Source organism: Prunus avium, chromosome 1 (assembly GCF_965620075.1).
Source record: "Prunus avium chromosome 1, drPruAviu1.hap1.1, whole genome shotgun sequence".
NCBI lineage: Eukaryota > Viridiplantae > Streptophyta > Magnoliopsida > Rosales > Rosaceae > Prunus > Prunus avium.
In genome coordinates this window covers 6,218,637-6,241,596 of record NC_142284.1, presented here as the reverse complement: position 1 = coordinate 6,241,596, position 22,960 = coordinate 6,218,637, and the positions used below count along the sequence as shown (strand labels likewise).

Here is a 22,960-nt window from a genome sequence, read left to right as displayed (position 1 = left end):
TTTCAATTAAATGTATGAGAAGGGGTGGGTTGATGCCCTTGTCATGTCTATCTTGATGTTGTCCTTTAGAACAGGTAGCAAAATTAAAAAAAAACCTGTACTTGAGGGAGTAGGGAAAAGAGAATAGAGCTAAGAAGAAAGAAGAGAGAGAGATTGAGTAGATGAGGAGAGAAGAAAGAAAAGAGGAAGAGAGAAGGAAAAATAATAAAAAAGAGAGAGTGAACAAACGTAAAGAAAGAGAGAGAAAAGGAAATAGAATAAAAAAATTAAAAAAAGGGTGAGGTATTAAAAACATGGCAGTTGGTGGAGATGTGATGGTCAAAACACAAATCCGTAATGGATTCGCACACTTCAACTCCATAATGGAGAAGGACCCTTCAATCATGACTGTTTTTGTGACCTAATTGTCTCTTCATATGTTTATTTAGGGCTTTTCACAAATAGACCCATTTTAACATGATATAATACATATTATACAAAAACTCTTATAGAACCTATTTAGAGAGAAAAATCCAAACTAGCCACTTGTCATTTTCTAATTAGTTCTAAGTGTGTTAAAATTTTCTAAGAACCGATTAGAAAATGACAAATGATATAAATTTTTGTATAATATGCCATATTAAAATGAGCTTATTTGTAAAAACTTATATAATTTAACTTGTCATACAGGGCGTGGATTGATAAAAAAAAAAAACATAAGTTACACATGAACATGATTTGATTGATGTTATTGATATTGAGTTGAGTTTATTAATTGCTGCAGATCAAAAACCGAGAAAATTAAGGGGCATGCCAACCCCACCCCCTCCTCCGACCTTAGCCGCACGTATTCATCATGGGCCTATGATACCGGTGGGGGCACCAGCTCCCCAACCCTAATGGGGGGAGATTTCGGGGCCAAACGCGTATTGGGTATGGGGATCTCCGAACTTGACAAATCCCCGACGAGTATAAGGAGGGGATGGTATGGGCGTCCCCATACCTGAACCCGACCCGAAAATATATATATATATATATATATATATATATATATATATATATATATGTTTATATTTAAATAAATAAATAAATGAATATATAATTATAATATTTATGTTTAACTCTAAGTTAACCTCCCTCTCCTAATTCTTCCTAATCTTCTCTGGAATTTCATATTGATATGATTTTGAATAGTTGAGCTAAACTTTATAGTTAATTTTGATGTGTTGAATGATAATTTAATATGAAACTTAATGTTAAAATGTATGATAAATATTTTTTATGCAAAAAAAAAATGGGGAATTCGGGGCAGATATGGGGGATAGTACCCCGACGGGGACGGGGATGGGGATTCCCCAAAACCTATTAAACGAGGATGGGTTCGGGGTTGGGGAAGGGAATGGAGAGCGGGGACGGGGAAGGTATTGTCATACCCAGCCCCTACCCAACCCGTTGCCATCCCTACATGGGCCATAAGCATCTTACTAGTCTGAATCATGATTACGTTAAGTTTCTCCTCATATTAAAAAGAAAAGATTACATAAAGTAATTATTACTTGGAATACAAATTTTTACTTGTGTTACATTACTTTATATTGTCACCCTACTCATTTTGTTTACCGTTTGTGCTTAAGTGTTAATAATTAGTTAAGCGATTAAAAGTACTGTTATACAATTTTAAGGATTGTGATTACCAAACACGTTAATTGTATTAGTAAATTCTGCAAGCACATATCATGCTCTAGCCGTCTGAATTCATAAAAAAGAAGAAGATGATGTTCCATGGAAAAACAATGAAAGGAATAAGTAGATGTGAATCAAAGGAGGAGAAAGACACCGTTCCCGAATCTCTTTGCTATATGATGAAATAAAAGTCTCTCTGCTATATGATGTCATAAGAGCCAACTAATAACTTTTACCCTCCGTTTGAATGAAGGAATGAAAATTGCATAGAATTCTTAAATGACGGAATTTAGATCTCCATCGTTTAAATTTGAGGTTTTCATTAATAAACCCATTTTAGCATGACATAAGATACAAAAGCCTCTCTCTCTCCATTTAGAGATTTGGAGCTATCTCGCCTTGTCTCCTTCGATCTACTCGTCACGCAGCCACGATATCTCGCCAATCATCGTCGCCCACTTGGCATGAAAATCGAAACCAAACCACATTAAACCATTCATTCCCATTAACCGAGGGACTTGGTTGTTGAGGGTGTTAGTTCGGCGCCAGTGCTGGAAATTATTCTACTGAGGGTTAGATTTGGTGGATGATTTTGGCTCAACACCAAACCAAATCAAACTGAACCCACCCCTAGTGTCTATAGTTTGTCCTTTTAGAGCCTCATTCAATAGCACCACAAATTATCCATTTACATGCAAAGTCTATGAAAAAAATTATGTCTTCGGAATCTTGTGCAAAAAAATTTATTTTATTTTTGTTGAAATGCTCCAAAAAAAAATAACATAGTTTAAATATATATTAAAACAAAATAAGTTTCAAAAATAAATTACCACCTAAACCAAATTACATCAAAAAAAAAATTTTAGAGCCCCAACTATACAACACCCATTTTGTGGAATATACCTTTATAACCCATAATGTTCCATTGAAGCTCTAAATGGGATTCTATCCACGATCAATTTGTTAGCGTCCTCTTTTAGGTACTATGATTGAGGATGCCCTTATGACCCTTTTCTGATGAGACAAATGGGTAAGCAACACATGCTACATAAGTTGTTAAAGTACAATTTTACTTACTTCATTCTAGGGGTGTTCATGGTTCGATAACCGTGGCTTGGAAGAGTTGCCGACCACCGAACCGGAGGTCATCGGGGTACCTATTTTGGAGACCGCCGCCGCGCCGAGGAAATGTAAGACCGACTACAATTGGCACGCCGAGAAGTCGGTGCGGTGCGATTTGGTTCGGCGAGCATCGATGGCAAAGGATTGAACTGAGATTGAGGGCTTGAGGACCACTTCGTGGGGAGGAAGAAGAAGAAAAGAAGAAGAAGAAGAAGAAGGAAAGAAGAAGATGCAACCAGCAGTGGCGGGAGGAAGAAGAAATAAGAAAAAATGGAGAGAGAACATAAGAAAGAAGGAATGACGGTTGGGAGAAAAGAAAAGGAAAAGGAGAGTTCGTGGGGCAGGGGAAACCTAACCTTTTTTTAAAAAAAATGCTTTTTTAATTCTTTTAGATTATAATAAATATTATAATCATACACACATTCCACAAGAAGATGCACCAGTCCAATGGTATTTGGGCCTTGTATCTGCACTCTTGACGGAGTTTGATTCTGCATTAGTGCACTTACTCTGAATTTTTAGACAATTTACATAGAAGCGGTCCGGTTCAGGTTTTGACGGTTTAAAAAAATTCAAACCGATTAACCATCGGATTGGCTAGTTTTTTTGCCAATTTCAATAATTTTAATTAAAAAACCAAACCAACCCACCAAAATCGGTCCGGTTCAGCCGGTTCAGTCGGGTTTTCAGTATAAATGACCAGCCCTACTTCATTCGAGTAATCCCTTGAAGATGCTTCTAGATAGTAAGAGTTGAAATTCGTAAACTTCCGAATAGTATAGTGAAATTTACCTTTTTTTTATATATTATTTTACTAATCTGATCGGATGGTATTGAGGGTTGGAGGAGTTAGTGGACAGGTGTCAACATCTCAAATAGGAGACGCAGGGGATTTTAGAGGAATTGGGGCGAGAAGATCTCAACTCCAAAGCAACGGCCGCAATTCTATTCTGCACTATGAAAAAAAGAAAAGCCCCTCTTAAACCCCCATTAATTACATTTCGTCTCCAGAGCTCCTCTCTCACTCTAGGCCGGCACCAAAATGTTCCTCCACAGGCAGCGCCCCGCCGCACTAACCAAAGCCCTCCAGCTCCAAATCCGACGCTACGCCCAATCCGCCACAGCCGCTCTGCTCCACCCGGAACCGGAACCGGAGCTCGAACCCGACTTTCAGTCCACCTTCCCGAGACCAGACCCGAAATACGCCGAGACCATCTTCGCCGTCCCACGCACCGCCTCCGGTAAGAGCATCTCTGCCAAAGAGCGCAAGGCGGGCCGTGTCCCCAGCATCGTCTTCGAGCAAGAGGACGGCCAGCATGGCGGCAACAAGCGCCTCATCTCTGTACGGACCAACCAGATCCGAAAACTCGTCGGTCATGTCGGCCGCTCTTTCTTCCTCTCCAGGCTCTTCGACCTCGAGGTTCGCTCCGACTTCGACTCTGAAGACGACATCGTTGAGAGGGTCCGCGTTTTGCCTCGCATGGTATGGTCTGCTCAGCACTCTGTTTATCTTCAGAAGATTTGATTTTGTTTTTGGTGTGTTAGGGTTTATTTGATGTTGGGGTTTTGTTTGTTTGTTAGATTCATTTGCACTCGGCCACGGACGCACCGCTTAATGTGACATTCATAAGGGCTCCTTCTCATGCTTTGTTGAAAGTCGACATTCCTCTTGTGTTTCGAGGAGATGATGTCTCTCCTGGATTGAAGAAAGGTAAATTTGAATGCATACAAGGGTGTGACTGCCTTCAGATGCAACATATTCTTAATTCCAACTATACATCTTTGTATATTCTTGATAATTTGGCTAAATTTGAATGGAGGTTGTTAGTTTTTCATCAAAAAATTATAACATTAAGTTATTGATAGATGAATTAGTTTCTCAAAAGAAATTTAGTTTTATCCGGTCCAACTCAACGTTAATGTATTACAGTAAAAGGATTCAATGTCTTTGATGTTGCTTTCTGCCTAAAGGTGTGCGTGTTGTTTTTGATATTCTGTTTTATTCAATGATCATGCAATTATGTATGTACTTGTGTGTGTTCTATTCTATGCTTTCGACATCAGACAATTAGAAAACTTTACCTCCTGGTGTTGACAAATCTAGGTTCATTTTGTTGTCTTGGTAAATTATATATTATAGGATAACAAGAAAAATCTCCCTGGTCATATGATTGTAACGCTGCTTTTTCCGCTGCAGAGATTATGTACATCATGTTTATGGTACACATTCCTTTCAACTCCTTGTTTTAATCCAACTCTTCATCTTGCCCTTGATCTTACATGATAGTGAAATAAAGTTGAAATCGGGAAAGAGTAATGCTTATATGTTTCTTTTTCCCATAATTTCTGGATCAGTGTTTTAGAAATTCAAATAGTTATACTTAAACCTTTGAGGCTGGCACCTAATGTTTATTTTGCATGAATTTTGTGAACTAGGATTTCTAAGACACTGTATTTAATGGTTTTAATTTTCAACTTTATGCTCTAAGGAGAAGGATAATCACATAAGCAGCACTTTTTGGACTATTTTATCTTCAGCCTAAGGATTAGATTGTAGGTACATGTTAGTATTCATAAATTTTTATCGTTGTTCACTTCTTCAGTTTTGAACTATTCTACGATGATTTCGTAATTTGTATTAATCCATGATAAAATAAGGTGATAAAATAGACTTTCTTATGTTTCTTTAATTGAACTCTTCATTTAATTTATGGCAGATTTATAAAGTTGAGACAGTTGCACAGAAATGTTCCTGACAGATTTTTATTATGATTCAATATTGATGAACGACTCATCTACAAATCATGAAATGACTTGAATTTTTTATATGTTGAACATATATGTGTCTTCTTATATACTGGAAATTTTCGTGATTATTGGATATTAATTTTAGTTATTGATGTCGCTTGGCAGGTGCTTACTTAAATACAATCAAGAGGACTGTAAAGTTCCTCTGCCCTGCAGATGTGATTCCTCCATATATTGATGTGGATCTGAGTGAGTTGGATGTCGGTCAAAAGATATTAATGGGAGATCTCAAGGTTCATCCGACTCTAAAGCTTATTCAGTCAAAAAATGAGCCTGTTTGTAAGATCATGGGAGCTAGAGTTTCTGAACAAAAGAAAACTAAATAACTGCTATGGTTGGATTTTGGCTGTGCATTATCATGAAAATTTGATGGCATCATTATCCCTTCTCAGCTAACATGTTTACGACCACATATCTTTTGATTTGTAATGGCTGTGAAGGACGGGGCAATAGAGTTTTCACCCTCTTTTTTCGCCTTTTTGGGTTTCTTTATCTTTTGCTGAGGGAGCATGGGGAGTGGCGGTCAAGGATGCCGTTAAAGAGAGGAAGAAACTGGGTCTGCTTCGTATCTCTTGTGAATCTGATCCGAAATTCTGTGGTAATAAGCATTTTAGTTCACAGATATTCTCAATGAACACACTTGGGCGGATGTCGCTTGCTCAGTTTCTATGTTTATTTGTCAAATTCTCTCATCCATAGTTTTTTAGTTCCCCAGTTTGGGCAGATTTTATTTTGGAAAAAGAACCAACTACAAACAGTTTGGGAACCAAAATTGATAACATTCTAAGCACTGTGCACATATATATTAGACAATAAATGAGGATCAACACAAAACTTCAGCCTTTATTTATTGAATGGGTGGAGTACACAACAGGAGAGCTAGCCCTCTCCTTCCATGGCTGGGAACAAAATAATACATGATATATCATATGAAAGGGAGCAACTAATAATCAGATTGCCCTTTTATATATTCATTATCTAAATAATTAATAAGCTTTGATATGTCTAGAAAGAATATCTCTGCCTATTATAAACTTTAGTATTCTAGCAATAGAGATTACCACCAGGATTAACATTAAGTTGGGTGCAATAATCATTGTAATAGTTGACCCGGGCTTGAACTTTTCCAGGTTCTTTACCATCGCATTCCACAGCACCATTAATGGCTCGAATTGTGGCTCCGAAACCTTGGCTTACAACAGGACGAACATTGTTCATCCAATACCACAAGGCTGTCTTGAATGCAACAGCAGCGTCTGAGGCCACGGTTTCAGGAGAATTTAGGCCGTCAAAGCCAATGCTGTTTCCAGCAGCTCCATAATTGTAGTTCCATGTTAGTTGGAGTGGTCCACGCCCGTAGTATTGTTTGTTGGGATTGCATGGATAGTCTGTTCGGGTTGTGTCGCAGTAGGTTCCGCGATTTATCTCTTCAATGTAGCAAAAATCTGATCCAAAAGAAAAAATGTTTTTGTTAGGTTCATCTGTGTTTTCTTTCTGTTATCATGTAAGATAGAAAACGCAGGGTGTGGAAAAGAAAGCAGGTGAATATCCGTTTTTCTACTACCTAAGAGGAGTGACATGGTAAAGCATGTAAATATATATAAACACATATTTGTGCATGTATCTTTGTACCAGGTGTACATTGTATATATGAGAAGGGAGGAACAGAATATCTTACGGCCAGTCTCATGAGTGACATGAGCAAAGAAAGCTGCAATTTCGCGTTTAGAGTCGTCAACCGAACCAAGTCTACCAAAGTCAGAATATGAGTTGACAGCGTCAAGAAAACCCCCTCGAGAGTAGAAGTTCTTTCCGGCACAGTCTGAAGAAGCCTGGCTTATGATCCCATTGAAGAATGCTGGAGTTACTATATCAGCCACTGATGAACCACTCGGTGTGGTTGGTGTGCCGCCGCTGCCAGTACAAGGACCTTGTTTACAACCCTGGCCGCAGTAATCGTTGCCGGTGCCGCAATAGCCATATTGGCTACAACATAGGTTTGCGGCACAGCCACAATCTTGTGCTGTCGCATTGTTTAGCAGTGCTCCGGCTACAAATACTAGTGCAATGACGCTTGTAAGGTATTTTGTTGTATTGTAGAAAGCCATTTTGGTGTAGGGAAATGAGAATGAATGTTAAGATTTGTTGTTCTTGTTGCCTATTTATAGAGAAACAGAGTTTGAAATGTTCATATAACTTTCCCAGAAACTCGTTTCTAGAATGCATCTCTAGGAGACTTTTCATGGTCAATAATCTTATTAATGTAGATACTTAATTAGGCATTTAATCAATCTAGCTTGCTTACCTGGAAGAGATATGATTTCATATGTTGAGGAGAAAAAGTCCGGCAGTATCAGCGGTCAATTAGTCAATATCTCATTCCCAGATCTCACTTGAGCTAAAAACACAAATTTTCATGCACCAAATTGTTCACAGGCCAATAGAGTCTAGTTAATGTCTTTGCTGGAGAAAGATGTAGAGAATGGATAGGAGTAGGTGTCTTTGTAATGCAGTGTTGTGGTACTCTTTTTCCCTTATCGATTTTTCTTCTTTGGGTTTTTTATGGCAAGGTTTTAACGAGTCCACATTTTCAAACTGCACCTGAACCCAGTTTCAAACTGCACCTGAACCCAGTAATTCTGGTTGTATGTTTTCTTCGCCTTTTGTGGAGTGAAAGTTTCCTATGTGATAAATAAAAAAAGATCTTTAATAATCTGAAACCTTCACACGGCAAAGAATGAATGGATTAAGCTGAAATTAAAAGCTACTATTATTTACAATAGTCAAAGGCAAACATTATTCCATTGACTGACAAACTCAAAAGAAAAAACAAGATAAAAAAACAAAAAGAGTTCTGCCAACTTTTACCGAGTCCAAGCTTTTTAAGCTTTGGACCGCTGAAGATTTTTATTAAAGTCGTCCATCGTACAAAATATACTTCTAGAGAGAAACATAGAGTTTTGAAATGCTCATATATATATATCGTTTTCCTATAAATTCTTTGTGGACATGCATATCTTAGAGGATGTGTATGGTTTGAATATGGATGTGCCTTGACTTTGCAATAAGTAGGATGTACAAATTGGTTTCTTCCACAGGACTTTTAACGGTCAACATATGAACAAAATTGCGATATGATCTGATTAGATCAAACAAAACAAACAGACTTAATTCAACTTCATAATTAAAGCAGCCAATATCTTATAATAACATTCTTAGCAGAAGTAGTTTTCGAATTGAAAAGGATAAATCAGCTAGATTTCATATACAGTAAACTGTTGCCTCAAGACAGAACCATGGATTACAGAAGAGAGTTGGTTCTCGTTCGAGTGATCCACAGACCATGCAATGAAAGAGGTGCATGGCAAACTAGTGCCAACACAATCCACAATGAGAAGCTGATACCATATGAACTGACAATAGGAACACTGGAACAACAAAGGATCATGACTTCGAAGGAAAGACGAACATAAATAAGAACAAGGGTGCAATTTCTGACCATTAATCAAATTTGTGTCCCACAATAATGAATGGTAAAAAAATGGCCTAATCTCGCACAAGTGACTGACTATAGCATAGCTCTTTCTTTTTTGACTCGTTAGAATAATTCTAGATTCCCTTTCTCTTGAGAAGTTAGAAAGTTCTATCATCTGTTTAGTGTGACATGACTCTAGGAATATTGGCAATTCTTATAAGAAATCTCAATATCTGAGCTCGGGAAGGTTATGAATGAATGCTTTGTTTTAATACCTTAATTTACTTTCTCTGCTTGCAATTCAACTTGATTCAAACAATTAGAAGTGAGACGGAGAAGAAAGTTGGGAACTTTGTTTGAGTAAATGAGAGGGAAATTTAGGTTCGATGCCGAAAAGTGGATCAACAGAAAGTGATGAGAAATGACAAATCGGGAGAAGAGATTGGAAGACAGGAAAGAGCTATGTGAAAATACCAAGATTCTAGAGGGTACAGTGATGTGGAACTGTTCGTGCTAAAATAATATGCGATTTTGTTTATGTTTGGGCCTGAATTTTTCTTGAGTCAAATTGTGGCTTATATGACCTTATTTGATTGGGGTTCCTAGTTGCTTAAAACAGGTAATTAGCCCGAATTGTACTCCAAGCAATCTTTACTGCCAAGGAGTATTTATTCTTTCCCAAGTTAGGGTAGAAGCCGATATATAAACAAATTTAGAAGAAAATAGGTCCTCAGCACAACTAATCTCATATTCATATCAAACCAATCACAAATGTTCGCTAAACAGACTTCACAAAGATTCCAACAATTTTCAATAGTATATATAACATTCAATACAGCACATGGGGTGGCATCACAGTAGAAAAGTAGGCCAAAACTCTCCCCTTTCCCCCTAAATGCACCCGGGTTCGATCACACAGAAGACAAACTTGAGACAACCTAATATAATTCTGTCTCATCCTCCTCCATAGCGAATGACGAAAAACACATTCAATACAAATATTTAGTCTTTATTTATTCAATGGGTGTACACAACAGGAGGTAGTCCCCTCCTTCCATGCTAGCTTGGGAACAAAAAAAAAACATGATATATTGATATATATCATATGAAAGGAGGCAATTAACGATAATCTCTTTTATAGGTTATTCATTCTCTAGCAACTGAGATTAGTGCCAGGATCAACATTAAGTTGGCTGCAATAACTCTGGTACAAGGCGGCCCGGGCTTGAACTAGGTCAGGTCTTTTACCATCGCATTCTTTATCACCATTAATGGCCCGAGTTGTGGCTCCAAATCCTTGACTTAAAACAGGACGAACATTTCCCACCCAATACCAAATGGCAGTCTTGAATGCAACAGCAGCGTCTGAGGCCACGGTTTCTGGAGAGTTTAAAAGGTCTAAGCCAATGCTGTTTCCAGCAGGTCCATAATTGTAATTCCACGTAATTTGGAATGGTCCACGCCCATAGTATTGTTTGTTCGGGTTGCATGGATAGTCTGCTCTTGCCTCGCAGTAGGTTTGACGAGTCTCCTCTTTCTCTTCTATGAAGCAAAAATCTGAACGAAAAAGAAAAAGTGATTTTGTTATGTTCATCTGTGTTTTCTTTTGTTTGTTCTATTTATGGTGACAATATATATGACCCATCAAATTTTTATATGAGAAATAGGGGTTTTGAATTTTTATAGATTATAAACTATTTGACATAAATATCTGTGCATATCATAATAAGGAAATTCATTCGGAAATTGTGGAGCTTAATACATGGAAAATATTTAGCAACTATATAGAACTTTCAGACATGATATGCACTAAACGCATTTCGACAACGTGTTGCTAAATGTTGTATATAATACAACGTGCTTTTATTGCACATAGTGAAACATATAATTTCACAACTTGTAACATATGCACGTTTTTAAGGAGTTATAATTTGTGCATGTATGTATACTATTAACACAAGTCAGATTGTATGTATGAAGAGGAAAGGAAAGGAATATCTTACAGCCAGTCTCATGAGTGGCATGAGCAAAGAAAGCTGCGATTTCCCGTTTAGACTCGTCAACCGAACCAAGTCTACCGAAGTTAGAATATGAGTTGACAGCGTTAATAAAACCATCTCGGGAGTCGGGTGTAGAAGTTCTTCCCAGCACAGTCTGAAGGAGCCTGGTTAATGATTCCATTGAAGAATTCTTGGGTTACAATATCAGCCACAGACGAACCACCACCACCATTCGGGCTTGGTGTGGTAGGTGTGCCGCCACCACCGCCAGTACAAGGGCCTTGTTGACAACCCGGGCCGCAATAATCTTCGCCGCTGCCGCAGTAGCCATACTGGCTACAACATAGCTCTGGGGCACAGCCACAATTTTGTGCTGTCACATTTTTTAGCAGTGCTCCAGCTACAAAGACTAGGGCGGTGAGGCTTAGAAGGTGTTTTGTTGTATTGTAGAAAGCCATTTTGGTGAAGGGCTAGTGAAGAATGAGAATGAAGGTTAAGATTTGTTGTATATTTATAAAGAAACATAGAGTTTGAAATGCTCATAATAACTTCCCTAGAAATTCATTTTCCGACATGAATTATCAGAAATCGTGTATGACTTGAGTTGACGTCGACTTGCATGTGTTACGTGCAAATTGGTTTCTTTGGATTCCCAAATTAAATCTACTAGCGCAGGAGACTTTCCATGGTGTTCCATAATCTTGTCGGGGATAATTAATAAAGCTCGTATTCGTTTACCTACTCACAAAAGCTTCATTTGAGGATTCTTTATTTGTGGAACACCGTTGTAGAACTTATCCTTTATATGTGGAACATTGTTGTAGAACTTATATAGCATTGTTTTTCTATGATCCGAATAGTATATTTCTTTGGTATTCCTTAAAGATGATCCCTGGAAAAATCATCACTTGAATTTGAATATATTTGTCTACTCAGTTAAATGATTGTTATCTTAATATTCTTAAAGCAAGTTCGTGAATTTTGTTGGCCACAGTAGGTATCTTAACAATTTCAAAAAAATTATGAATGAAGACTTGACTGACTTCTTCACCCAAAAGCAGAGGCAAACACAGGCGGCCCCATCGATGGCAGAGAGAACACGTATTCCATTGACTGACTTCCTGACCCCAAAGAAAAAGCCCCATTTCTACGAAGTCCAAGTTCTTTAAATAAATAAAAGATTTTAAAAAAAATTCTTGAAGTCATGGAGTCCAGGACACGAAATCCAGTTTATATGTTTTCCACCGTACAAACAACTCAGACGGCCCCATCCATTGACTGGACTTTTGAAGCTTCGAATTCGAATCATCTTCTCCTCTCTTGTAGACTTGTAGTACATGTGCTTTGTTTAAGCTCCACAAATATAATAACTTTTTTGTAGATAATTTCCACACTTCAAATCTCACGTTGCATAAGGTAATTTAAGCCTTTTTTTCAAGTACCGAAATCATTTCCCTAAAATTTTTAACAATCCAATTTCGTTCGTAGTCATGTGGCGTAGGAGAAACAAAAGCCAGTTCTGCTGTAATTAACTAGAGAAAATAGAAATTATGGCACGAAATAGACTTAGTACAAACACGATTTTGTAGTCGTTAGATTGATGGATTCACTCTTCTATACCAGGGCATAGATTGATATCAATCCATTGGATTGTGTTCGTACCAATTACTACTACAGATGCACCCGGTTTGGGAGTAGCAGAGGGGCAAAGCAATTTTTCTTTTAGGTTAAAGACATGAAGACAATGTAGATGAGAAAAAGATAAAGAAATGACAGTTAATAAATGCAAGCAAGAAATAGAATCCCCTTTTGTTACATAGTCTCGGTTTCATATGGATGCACTCCATGCTGCAAGGGAGACATCAAGAGTATGCTCTTTCGTTTACATGTCCCCTCTCGGGCGGTCGCCTAGACCTGTTGCCTTCCAGACATCTAATTTTTCTAATTTTTCTAACACGTCTTCATCTTAACCACTCTTTCCACATTTTTCTAATTTTTGATCATGATTTCTCATGCCCATTCTTCTCATCTTCATTCCCTACTGCCCTCTCCTACTTCTCCCTATAAAATATGGTTCTGGCATATTGTATATCTAGACCTTGATAGGATCGAGTGGCTAAAAATACTGCAATAGATTTAGCTGTTCCTTTCACTATAGAATTAGGGTTGTCATGCAATTGCAGAGCCTTCTCTGTCGCATCTGTCGCATTTGCTAAAGCAAGAGCTCCTTCCTTATCTTCCTCAGTACCATTCCCTGGTTTTGCAACAATTTCAGAACTTCCAAGTTTGAAATGTCTACCATTATAACAATCTTTTTGGCAAAACGAAGTAGCTTTAGTCCTTACAGTATCTAAATGAATTCAAATTTAAACAATACGTGCTAATGAAGAAGAGAAAAGCATTAGAACAAACCTAGTTCACCAATGTAATTATTTACATGTGTGTCTCGAACAATAAATCCCAATAAAACTTTGTTTTGCCCTTCACTTTTTTATTTTTTATAAAAAACATAGCTCTTATTAAAAAAAATTATAAGTAATTGTCGCAATTGGGAGATAATTCCCTCTTTTTTCTGCTTCTGCCCATTAAGTGGCCCATGTCCTTTTATTTGACTTACACATGTACAATTAAAGCCCAAATCATGTACTTGGACCAATTAGCTTTTATTTTGGATATGTAAAAACTAGGGCTAAACACCTTGTAAATGATCTTGTTGAATAATTCTGGGGTTACAACATCAGCCACCGACGAACCACCACCACCATTGGTCCTTGGTGTGGTAGTTGTGCTGCCACCGCTGCTAGTACAAGAGCCTTCTTTATAACCCTGGCCCCAGTAATCATCGCCGCTGCCGCAGTAGCCATACTGGCTACAAGATATCTCTGGGGCACAGCCACAACTTTGTGCTGTCAAATTTTTGAGCACTTCTCCAGCTACATACACTAGGGCAATGAGGCTTAGAAGGTGTGTTATTGTATTGTAGAAAGCCATTTGGTGAAGCGCTTAGTGAAGAATGATAATGAAGGTTAAGATTTGTTGTTGGATATTTATAAAGAAACATAGAGTTTGAAATGCACATAATAACTTCCCTAAATTCATTTTCCGACTTACATTTATTAGAAATCGCGTATGACTCGAGTCAAGACCTGCATGTGGGACGTGCAAATTGGTTTCGGTGATAATTAATCAAGCTCTGATTACTTTACCTTCTTAAGCTAAAGTCATGCCGTCCATCGTACAAATACTAACAACTCAGGGGCCCCATCGATTGACTGGACTTTTGAAGATAAAAGATAAAATAGATGAGAGATAAGATAAAAGATAAAACAGATGAGAGATGAGAAAAGTCATAAATTTAAAACCTAACCCCCCGTTTGGTTCACAAAACGGATTTAAGGGGAAATCACTTCCCATGTCATTTTCCAAGGGATGGAAAATGAAGATTCATTAATTACCATGTTTGGTAATCCTGAGAAAGTAACTAAGAAATACCACTTTATTTTCTTTCACATGTTTGGTTTGTGTAAGAATGTAAAACAAAGTTTGTTTAATTGTCCAATTATACCCATATGAAATCAAATGAAAAAGGAAAAACTACATAAAACCTCCCAAACTATAGGGTCATTTTCAAGTTCATACCCAACTTTAGAGACCTTTACGAGTATATACTCAAACTCCTGGAAAACTTACAAATTGCCCACATCGTCAGTCAAACCATTAGTAAGACTGTTAAATGCTGATGTGGCGAATGTGGGTTGCATTTTTTTAATGACGTGGACTTATAGGTGGACAAATAAAAATATATATATGTACATGTTAAAAATAATTTTTAAATCATATTAAAACGATTAAAAAATGAAGAAGAAAAAAACCTTCCATGTCAGAAATATTGAAAAAGAAGAATTTTCCAAGGAACAATTAAAACCCAAATCTTGAAATCTTGAAATCAAAAATGAAAGAAACTAAGTACTTACTGGCATCGACGAGCTCAAAGTCTATGTGATCAAGGGTGAGATCACCAAAGAGACTGAGAAAATCATAAGCAGTGGCCCTAAGGAGTTGGTCATGCATTTTACGAAGATCCACTTTAAGATAGAGGATCCCTCGGCAGCAAAATGTGTAGAAGGAGAGAGAAAGAGTTGGGTTTGGGGGTGGGCGACAAGAGAGGGGTGGCTGAGAGGCGGGGTTGAGTCAAGAGGGAGAGAGGGTTGGCTGGGTAAGATAGGATTTTTTCTCATTTTTTAATGATTTTAATATTATTTAAAAATTATTTTTAACATGTACATAATTTTTTATTTTTTATTTGTCCACCTGTAAGTCCACGTCATTAAAAAATGGAACCCAATTCACCACATCAGCATTTAATAGTCTTACTAAACTGATGATGGGGGCAATTTGTGGAGGCAATTTGTAAGTTTTCCGGGAGTTTGAGTATGTACTTGTAAATGTCTTTAAAGTTGGGTATGAACTTGAAAATAACCATATAGTTATGGTGGGTTTTATGTAGTTTTTCCAATGAAAAAAATAATATAATAATATTATATTGTAATTCTAAATTGTTAATGAGGACAATATAATCATGAAAAATGTGTATTTAACATTGGCTCATTTTCCCAAACTTTCACATGAGGAAAACAAAACCCAAGGGAGAAGGAAGGCTTCACTTTCCCCTTACTTTCCCATGTGCAAGGCAATGATTTCCTATGCATAGACTTACCAAACATAGAAAAACAATTGATTTCCTAATCCTAAGCCTTCTTTCCCTTGAACCAAACGGGAAAAGTAATCTATTTATTACTGTTTTTAGTTTTTATTTTATGAGTCAACCTGAATACAGTTTTTCATTCCCACGCATTTAATTGTGTCTCTTCTCGATATCTTCTCATTTTTCTTCTATATCTTTGATGAAAAGTAACCAAAAAACAAGAAACAAAGCCATCAAACAGGACCTTCGTTGCTCATTACATGTCACCATTTCATTAAATTACATACCACAATAGAAAACAGAACAAAAAACCCAAAAATGTCTACAAAAATAGATGAGGCAAAAGGGGGCATGCCTCTATAATAGACTCCCCTTTTGTTTCTCCCCTTAAATAGTCTCATCGTCGGCAAATAGCTGCGCTCCATGCTGCAAGGGAGACATCAAGAGTATGCTCTTTCATTTACCTGTCCCCTCTCGGCTGACTGCCTAGACCTGCTGCCTTCCACACATCTACATCTCCTTAAGGGCACATCCCCAAGCACGTCTTCATCAAAACCACTCTTTCCACGTTTTTCTAATTTGATCATGATTTCTCATGCCCGTTCTTCTCATCTTCATACCCTGCTGCCCTCCCACTTCTCCCAATAAAATATGGTTCTGGCAAGGAACCGTCATAATGTATATCTAGACCTTGATAGGATCGAGTGGCTAAAAACTCTGCACCAGATTTAGCTGTTCCATTCACTATAGAATTAGGGTTGTCACGCAATTGCAGAACCTTCTCTGTCGCATTTGCTAAAGCAAGAGCTCCTTCCTTATCTTCCTCAGTACCATTCCCTGGTTATGCAACAATTTCAGAACTTCCAAGTTTGAAATGTACCATTATAACAATCTTTTTGGTAAAACGAAGTAGCTTTAGTCTCAAAATATCTAAATGAATTCAAATTTAAACAATACGTGCAAATGAAGAAGAGAAAAAGCATTAGAACAAACCTAAACAGTTCACCAATGTAACTATTTACATGTGGGTCTCGAACAATAAATCCCAATTAAACTTTGTTTTGCCCTTCACTTTTTTATTTTTTATAAGAAACATAGCTCTTATTAAAAAAATTATAACAGTACAACATAAGTGAACAAGGAGTCCATTTCTGAAAGAAAACTACAAATAAACTGTGCATCATGACCTCAATCCTAAACGAAAACATAAAGACAAAACAGAAATTTCATAGGACTGCAAAACAGATGCTTTCCAATCAGACTAGATAACAGGAAAATATAGCTCCTTCAACTCCGAATCTACAGATGCCCACGAAGAAGCCCCGAAACACATCCTATCCCATAAACACTCACCTCCTTGCCCCCAAATATGCTACTATTCTTTACAACCGATTGAAGCCCGAAAATTTCCATCATAGCACTACTCAGCTCAACTACAAACCCTTTTATTTCCACCAAAAAAGTTCAACTTCTCAGATAATAGCACATTATATGGCAATGTCATGGACCAGCATAAACCTGTCCTTAATTGACCGAGACCACAACGAAAAAGCCAGTGGATAGTGCAATATTTGATCCATACTTCTAATGAGGATAGAAGCTTAGGACAAATATGGACTTAAAGCATAGATTTCTTTGTTTAATATTTCTTTGCTCTAACAATCAATCTAAGGTAAGAAAAATAAATTAAGCTAATCATCCAAATGTCTTTTAAAAAGAGGAGGGGGCGAGGGAGAAGGTGCATACAGTATCCTTCATTTCTCAGAGACACACAAGTCACTTTATATGTTGAAAGTCTTCTATTTTTTCACTCAATGATGCCATAACAATTGCATAAATTAGAAAAATAAGAGAACTACCTTGCTGATCAAAATCTTCTACATAACCACCTTTCAAGAAGGAAAATCGTGCTTCTTCAGAAAAGTTCCTTGATTCCACTGGAGAAGAATTAATCAAATCGCGGAATTCCATTACATATTCTCCAGTCCACTGACATCCTCTGCAGTGAGAATTTGAACTTTCAGTGGTCAGGGATAAACGAGGAATGATAACTAGCTAATTAATTCATCTTGTCAATGCACATCTTAGGAGTATTTAAGGTATACTAATTTGAATCCACACCTTAGGAATATGTAATAACAGATCATCTCATGTGAGGGATATCAAGTAGCAAGTAGTTCATAAGACAATGAGCAAATATGGAACCATTCAATATACAACGAACCTAAGTTCATGGCACTGAATGTACAATATAAGTACAACCTTATTTAATGCGGTACCTGTTGAAAGCTAGCATGGCTTCGAAAGGTGTAATTACTGGAGCTAAATATTCTTTGCTATCCAGAAGAGCAGTTTGGGCACAAGAGACATAGATGAAAATATCACACTGCCATGAATAAAAATCTACAATTAACTTATTATAACTTCAAATATTCTAAATTCCATATGAACACATCTACTTGCATGTATCAGACCTCTGGAAAGTTGGCAAGTTTTGCAGGGTTTGGTCTTCCCATAACTAGAGTATAGACTTTTTTCCCTGCTCCTGTAATCAGCACTTTCATCTGATGAATCATATTCAGATAACCAGCTGCATCATAATTGCCAAAAAAGTTAATTAATTTTCTAGGCTCTCGGTTATGCATCAGTAAAAGAATGTGCCCTTAATTGAATTTTGTTTTTTCTTTTTCTGAAAGGATCCCAACATAATTGAAATTTAAGATAGAGTAATTTAAAGTCCTTGAATGGTACATAATAAGACGTACCCATACTGAAATGCAAAAAAAACAAAACAAAACTTTTCATGATTATCATGATTAATTACAGAATGAATTACCAGATTAGAAATGAGATGGAAAAGGAAAAACAAAACACAAAATAACGGCACATAAAGAAACACTATGGGTATAGTGTGATAATAACCAACACATGGTTCAATATTGAAAAATTAATTTGAAGTTAAAAAAAAAAATCAATGATCTCTAATAGCAAGCTGTGCATTACAAGATCTATTCAAACTGATTGCTCAATTTCAACACAGTGGATTAATAAAAAATAAAGACTAGAGGATCCCACACAAGAACTCACCTACACCAAGGGTTCCTACTAAGATCCCAACAATGTTAGCATCCTTTGCTTTCTCCATTAGGTAATATCTGGATGAGAGATTGCTCACACAATAAATCATATGAAAGAAGAGCATGACAAGAATATAACACATGGTGGAAGGAACACACGGTCTATCATGTCACAATTATTGTGCTTGTAAGAGCAAAGATTAGTGGAAACAGGGAACAGTACAAAGATTTTAGAGATAATACCTGCGCTTAAGAATCTTTCTTTGTTGCGATAAGTCAGTCACCATACTGCATTCCAAGGCATCATATCTGACTAAAACCAAAACCACCAAAAATTATAAACAAGATTGAGTAAGAAAAATTGAATAATCAATAGCATATCAATTTCCACATACTAGGTGCTTTAAGAAAATTAACTTTTTAAACTTGAAAATCTTAATCTGGCTCCTTGTCTTCTTCCCCACAATAAATCAAGTTTCTATTAGTAACCAAGAAAACAAAAATGACTGGACCAATTATCATATTTTCATATTATTCCTTGAGTTCCTTCTGCCAAATATTGGACAAACTAAGGGAGAACCGTAAGTGGCCTGAGTTCATTTACCAAGTAAAAAGACTTCATCCTACTTTGTGAACAGGACTTGTGGGGAATTGGTTACTTTGGGATACATATAATATAGGATTTTTCTCTTATCCGGACAACCAGATTGTTTAGCATGTGGACCCCAATGTTTGCAGCTGTGTTTCATTGTTAAAAATGATGTGAAGATGCATACTTCTACAGCACCGACTGGATATTTTTATATAGCAGTGTAGTGGCTTGATTTGGCAGCATATAATAAGATGAGAAAACTGAAGTTCTTCTCTCATCCGGACATCGGCACGTTATTACCGCTCGGACTCCATTGTAAACAAGGAGGAAAGCAGGGAGGGGTAGTAAAAATATGTGTGTGTGTGTGTGTAAATTGAGAATTTACTTTTCGAAGACATGGTACATAAGTGGCTAGGGTCCTAGACACTTTGATTGCCTCAGTCAGAAAAGGAGAAAGGGGAACGCAAACAGCTATTTGCCTAAATGGAAAATATCAATGTGTGTGCACTACAGATATGATGCATCCATCATGATAAATGCATAGAGACAATATCCCTCTTTATTTGTGCAAAAATGAAATCCACCAATATATAGAAAAAAGAAAAACGAAAGTCCATGAACCACCACATGTATGATATATGATGTATGGGACTATATGACGTATCTGAAACAGCACAACTCATCAGAAAAAAAAAATTTGCTTGAGGACACGAGAAAACAGAATATGAGGTGCAGTCGCACATGCATGTATGCATACTCAAACAAAATGTATAACAAAAGAAAGTAGTGGTTCATGCAACTATTTTTTTAATAAAAACTTTATAAATTCAAAGAAACAAGCAAGTGGATAAGGAATCCACAAGAGAAAAACAAAAGAAAGCTGCAACCTCAAGACCAAAACAAACAAAGGAAAGTAGTTTATGTACCTATTTCACAGCCATTATATGTCAAAACAATATTTGCAAAGGCTGAGTTATTAGAACCAATCCAGAAAAGTAAGTAATCGTCCATCTTGTGTCCCTCAGGCAATTTCCAGACCAAGCCTCCAATGCTATACGTATTAGCAGATACTGTCCCAAAACTATTATTATCAGTGAGGCTGCCAGATGTTCCCTGGACCTCATTTGAGACTTTATGACCTTTTGATGGATTCATAACTGTGCAAATAACATTAGCATATTGAACTTCTGGTTCGGATTCAGCCCCGCATACTTCTGCAAATTTTTCTCTGATATTCTCTATTGAATGTGCATAATCCAGCCCAAAAAGGACCTACAGATGGATAGAAAGTCAGATTTGGTAAACTAACCAAAAAATAAAATGTACTTGGTCTCTTATAGAAAATTACGTGCATAGACAATAATCTACATTTCATATTTAATAACTGAATGATGGGTAGAATAATGCAGAGTATAAAGGAGAAAGAAGATTGAGAGAAAAAGAAAAAATTGATGGGTAGAAGGACGATGAGGTTGCTGCAGGAGACAATCTTTATCTCATGCTGAATCAACAACGCTGAACGCTGACTTGATCAAGTGGTAAGCTGATGGGTAGAAGGGCTACAAGTTTAATACCATTTTGTCACCTTGGGCCAAAAATTAACTCATTACTCATGCAATGGGATATAACTAGAATTTATCTGTTTTCATCTCCATTCTTTTCTTTTCCCTCCTTTCTTGAAAAATAAAAAATTTACCAAATTTAAATTCAACAAAAGAAAAGAAGAAATTATGGGCTACAAATCAAACAAGTTAACCATTTCATCCTCAATATCCTACTCCTCTGAACAATTGATCTTCAAATCAAGTAAGAATATCATTTAAGTTGCATATCATCTATTGTTTTAACTTCCATAACCATAATTTCTTCTTTCTTTGATTACAGCTATGATTTCTAGCACTTGATGATCTAACCAGAATGATGATTCAGTATCAGCCAAAACATTTAAAAACTGCCCATCTAATCAAATCCTAATGAGTCTAGACGTGAAAAGTGAACAATGATCATACCAAAACTCGCCTCCCATTTGGCAAAGCATAATGCGATAGATTCTTCACACAATCAGGCACACTAATTGGAGTGTTCCCAAAAACAAAGAATGCTGGAAGCGTCGTGGTCCTGCCAACAAAAACCCAAGTAAGAGAATGAGCCTTCAACAACATACACAATAAAACTCAAACCCGACTTCAACCATTAATTACTTCCAGTACAGAGCACTCACGGGCTGAGGCACGTGTGGCCGTAATGAACAACAGCATCAGCATCCACGTGCGATGCTCCCACCTCGTCCACACAGCAACTACCGTAGGCCGTGTCCGCCATCACGAACAAGCCCACTTCCGGAGCGTCGTCGTTTTGCTCGGCGTTGGATTCCCTCAGTGTGCGAAGCTTGGCCCTTAGCGCACTCACAACTCTCACCGCGTCCTTCAGAAGTTCGTCAGGGAACTGAGACGACATTCAATTCAATACAATTCAATTCGATGTTTGGTTTCCCAGAAAAAAAAAAGAAAAAAAAAGAAAAAGAAAAAGCAAACAAAAGAAAAATAAAATTGAGAGGAAAACAAGACGCAACAGGAAGATTGAAGAACTCGTACCTGTAAAGCGACTCTGGTGAACTTGTTGCTCTGAATGAACTCGGCCGTGGGGGCGATTTCGTAATTCGATTCCAAGTCCATGGCCGAATGAATTACTGTGAAAGAAGAAAGAGGAAAAAGCTTTTTCCTTTTTCTTTAATCGGCTTGGAAGAAGCCTCCTTGGAACAGTGGGTTTGTAGGAGTGACTATTTCACTGTGAGAGAACCGAAGAAGAAGAAGAAGAAGAAAGGGAAAGAGGGAACTCAAGAAGGGGGAATGGCGGCTAGAAATGGACACACACTAATTTTTCATTGTGATTTTCTAATGGGCTGCGCGGGGAGTGTTCAAAAGCCCACTTCCTAAGTATAGGTCTTATATTTTTCAACAATACTGTTATTTGTACTGCTGACCAGCTCCCTATGACATTATACCTATGTATTTGTAACAAACAATAGTACTATGGGGGCTTGAACCCAAGATCACTTGGGAGTACACAAAAGTCTAGATGATTTATTATGTGAGAGCATGAACCCAGCCTTTTATAGATGAAAATATCTTATAGAGTTCCACCCATTATGAAGTCTATAAGGCCACAAAGTACTTCGAACGTGTTTCGAACCCCTTCCATTGAGGCACCAGGTAGCTTGCCAGTTGGAGGTGACAGTTTGCCAACAGCACCACACCTTTGGATTTAATGAAATACCATTTTTTTTCAAAAGACATATACAGAGAATGGTGAAACATTCAAAATACCATAAAATGCTCATAATTAATGATAATATTAAGAATTGAAAATATAATAAATAAGTATAATATAGTAAATTTATACTTTTGTGTATTAAACAAAATTAGAACCTGGATCCTATTAAAAAAAACATAAAAAATTCAAAAAATAATTTACATTAATTTTAATAAACATTTTCATAATCTTTGAAAAAAAATAAGC

The 22,960-nt window shown here is 37.0% G+C and overlaps 3 protein-coding genes and 1 pseudogene across 4 annotated transcripts; 1 reads left to right on the top strand and 3 right to left on the bottom strand.

Moving 5' to 3' along the window:
• The first annotated feature begins 3,703 nt into the window (after positions 1 to 3,703).
• On the top strand, positions 3,704 to 6,315 carry LOC110758391 (uncharacterized). The gene is made up of 3 exons (XM_021960253.2): positions 3,704 to 4,267; positions 4,366 to 4,495; positions 5,698 to 6,315. Exons 1-3 carry the CDS (start codon positions 3,827 to 3,829, stop codon positions 5,916 to 5,918), a joined length of 792 nt encoding a protein of 263 aa, XP_021815945.2. The 5' UTR covers positions 3,704 to 3,826; the 3' UTR covers positions 5,919 to 6,315.
• Positions 6,316 to 6,416: 101 nt separating this feature from the next.
• Positions 6,417 to 7,754, bottom strand: LOC110758390 (endochitinase EP3-like). Its single transcript, XM_021960252.2, has 2 exons — positions 7,271 to 7,754; positions 6,417 to 7,037 (listed from the first exon to the last, which is right to left on the bottom strand). The coding sequence occupies exons 1-2, from the start codon at positions 7,698 to 7,700 to the stop codon at positions 6,637 to 6,639; spliced, it is 831 nt and encodes a 276-aa protein (XP_021815944.1). The 5' UTR covers positions 7,701 to 7,754; the 3' UTR covers positions 6,417 to 6,636.
• Positions 7,755 to 10,055: 2,301 nt separating this feature from the next.
• LOC110758389 (endochitinase EP3-like) lies at positions 10,056 to 11,565 on the bottom strand (annotated as a pseudogene). Its single transcript, XR_015826307.1, has 2 exons — positions 11,071 to 11,565; positions 10,056 to 10,624 (listed from the first exon to the last, which is right to left on the bottom strand). The product of XR_015826307.1 is annotated as an endochitinase EP3-like (transcript).
• A 4,434-nt stretch (positions 11,566 to 15,999) lies between these two features.
• On the bottom strand, positions 16,000 to 22,760 carry LOC110758448 (diphthamide synthesis DPH2 family protein). The gene is made up of 10 exons (XM_021960317.2): positions 22,036 to 22,760; positions 21,663 to 21,886; positions 21,451 to 21,559; positions 20,368 to 20,713; positions 19,093 to 19,162; positions 18,860 to 18,927; positions 18,247 to 18,362; positions 18,052 to 18,158; positions 17,632 to 17,771; positions 16,000 to 16,609 (listed from the first exon to the last, which is right to left on the bottom strand). The coding sequence occupies exons 1-10, from the start codon at positions 22,114 to 22,116 to the stop codon at positions 16,356 to 16,358; spliced, it is 1,515 nt and encodes a 504-aa protein (XP_021816009.1). The 5' UTR covers positions 22,117 to 22,760; the 3' UTR covers positions 16,000 to 16,355.
• Positions 22,761 to 22,960: the final 200 nt, after the last annotated feature.

Coding starts and splice junctions, on each gene's coding strand:
- LOC110758448 (XM_021960317.2), bottom strand. CDS start 22,116: ATGGACTTGGAATCGAATTACGAAATCGCCCCCACGGCCGAGTTCATT. Junction 21,887..22,035: donor TCACCAGAGTCGCTTTACAG/GTACGAGTTCTT, acceptor ATGTCGTCTCAG/TTCCCTGACGAACTTCTGAA. Junction 17,772..18,051: donor GCCATGCTAGCTTTCAACAG/GTACCGCATTAA, acceptor TTCTCACTGCAG/AGGATGTCAGTGGACTGGAG.
- LOC110758390 (XM_021960252.2), bottom strand. CDS start 7,700: ATGGCTTTCTACAATACAACAAAATACCTTACAAGCGTCATTGCACTA. Junction 7,038..7,270: donor TGTCACTCATGAGACTGGCC/GTAAGATATTCT, acceptor CTTTTGGATCAG/ATTTTTGCTACATTGAAGAG.
- LOC110758391 (XM_021960253.2), top strand. CDS start 3,827: ATGTTCCTCCACAGGCAGCGCCCCGCCGCACTAACCAAAGCCCTCCAG. Junction 4,268..4,365: donor TCCGCGTTTTGCCTCGCATG/GTATGGTCTGCT, acceptor TTTGTTTGTTAG/ATTCATTTGCACTCGGCCAC. Junction 4,496..5,697: donor CTCTCCTGGATTGAAGAAAG/GTAAATTTGAAT, acceptor GTCGCTTGGCAG/GTGCTTACTTAAATACAATC.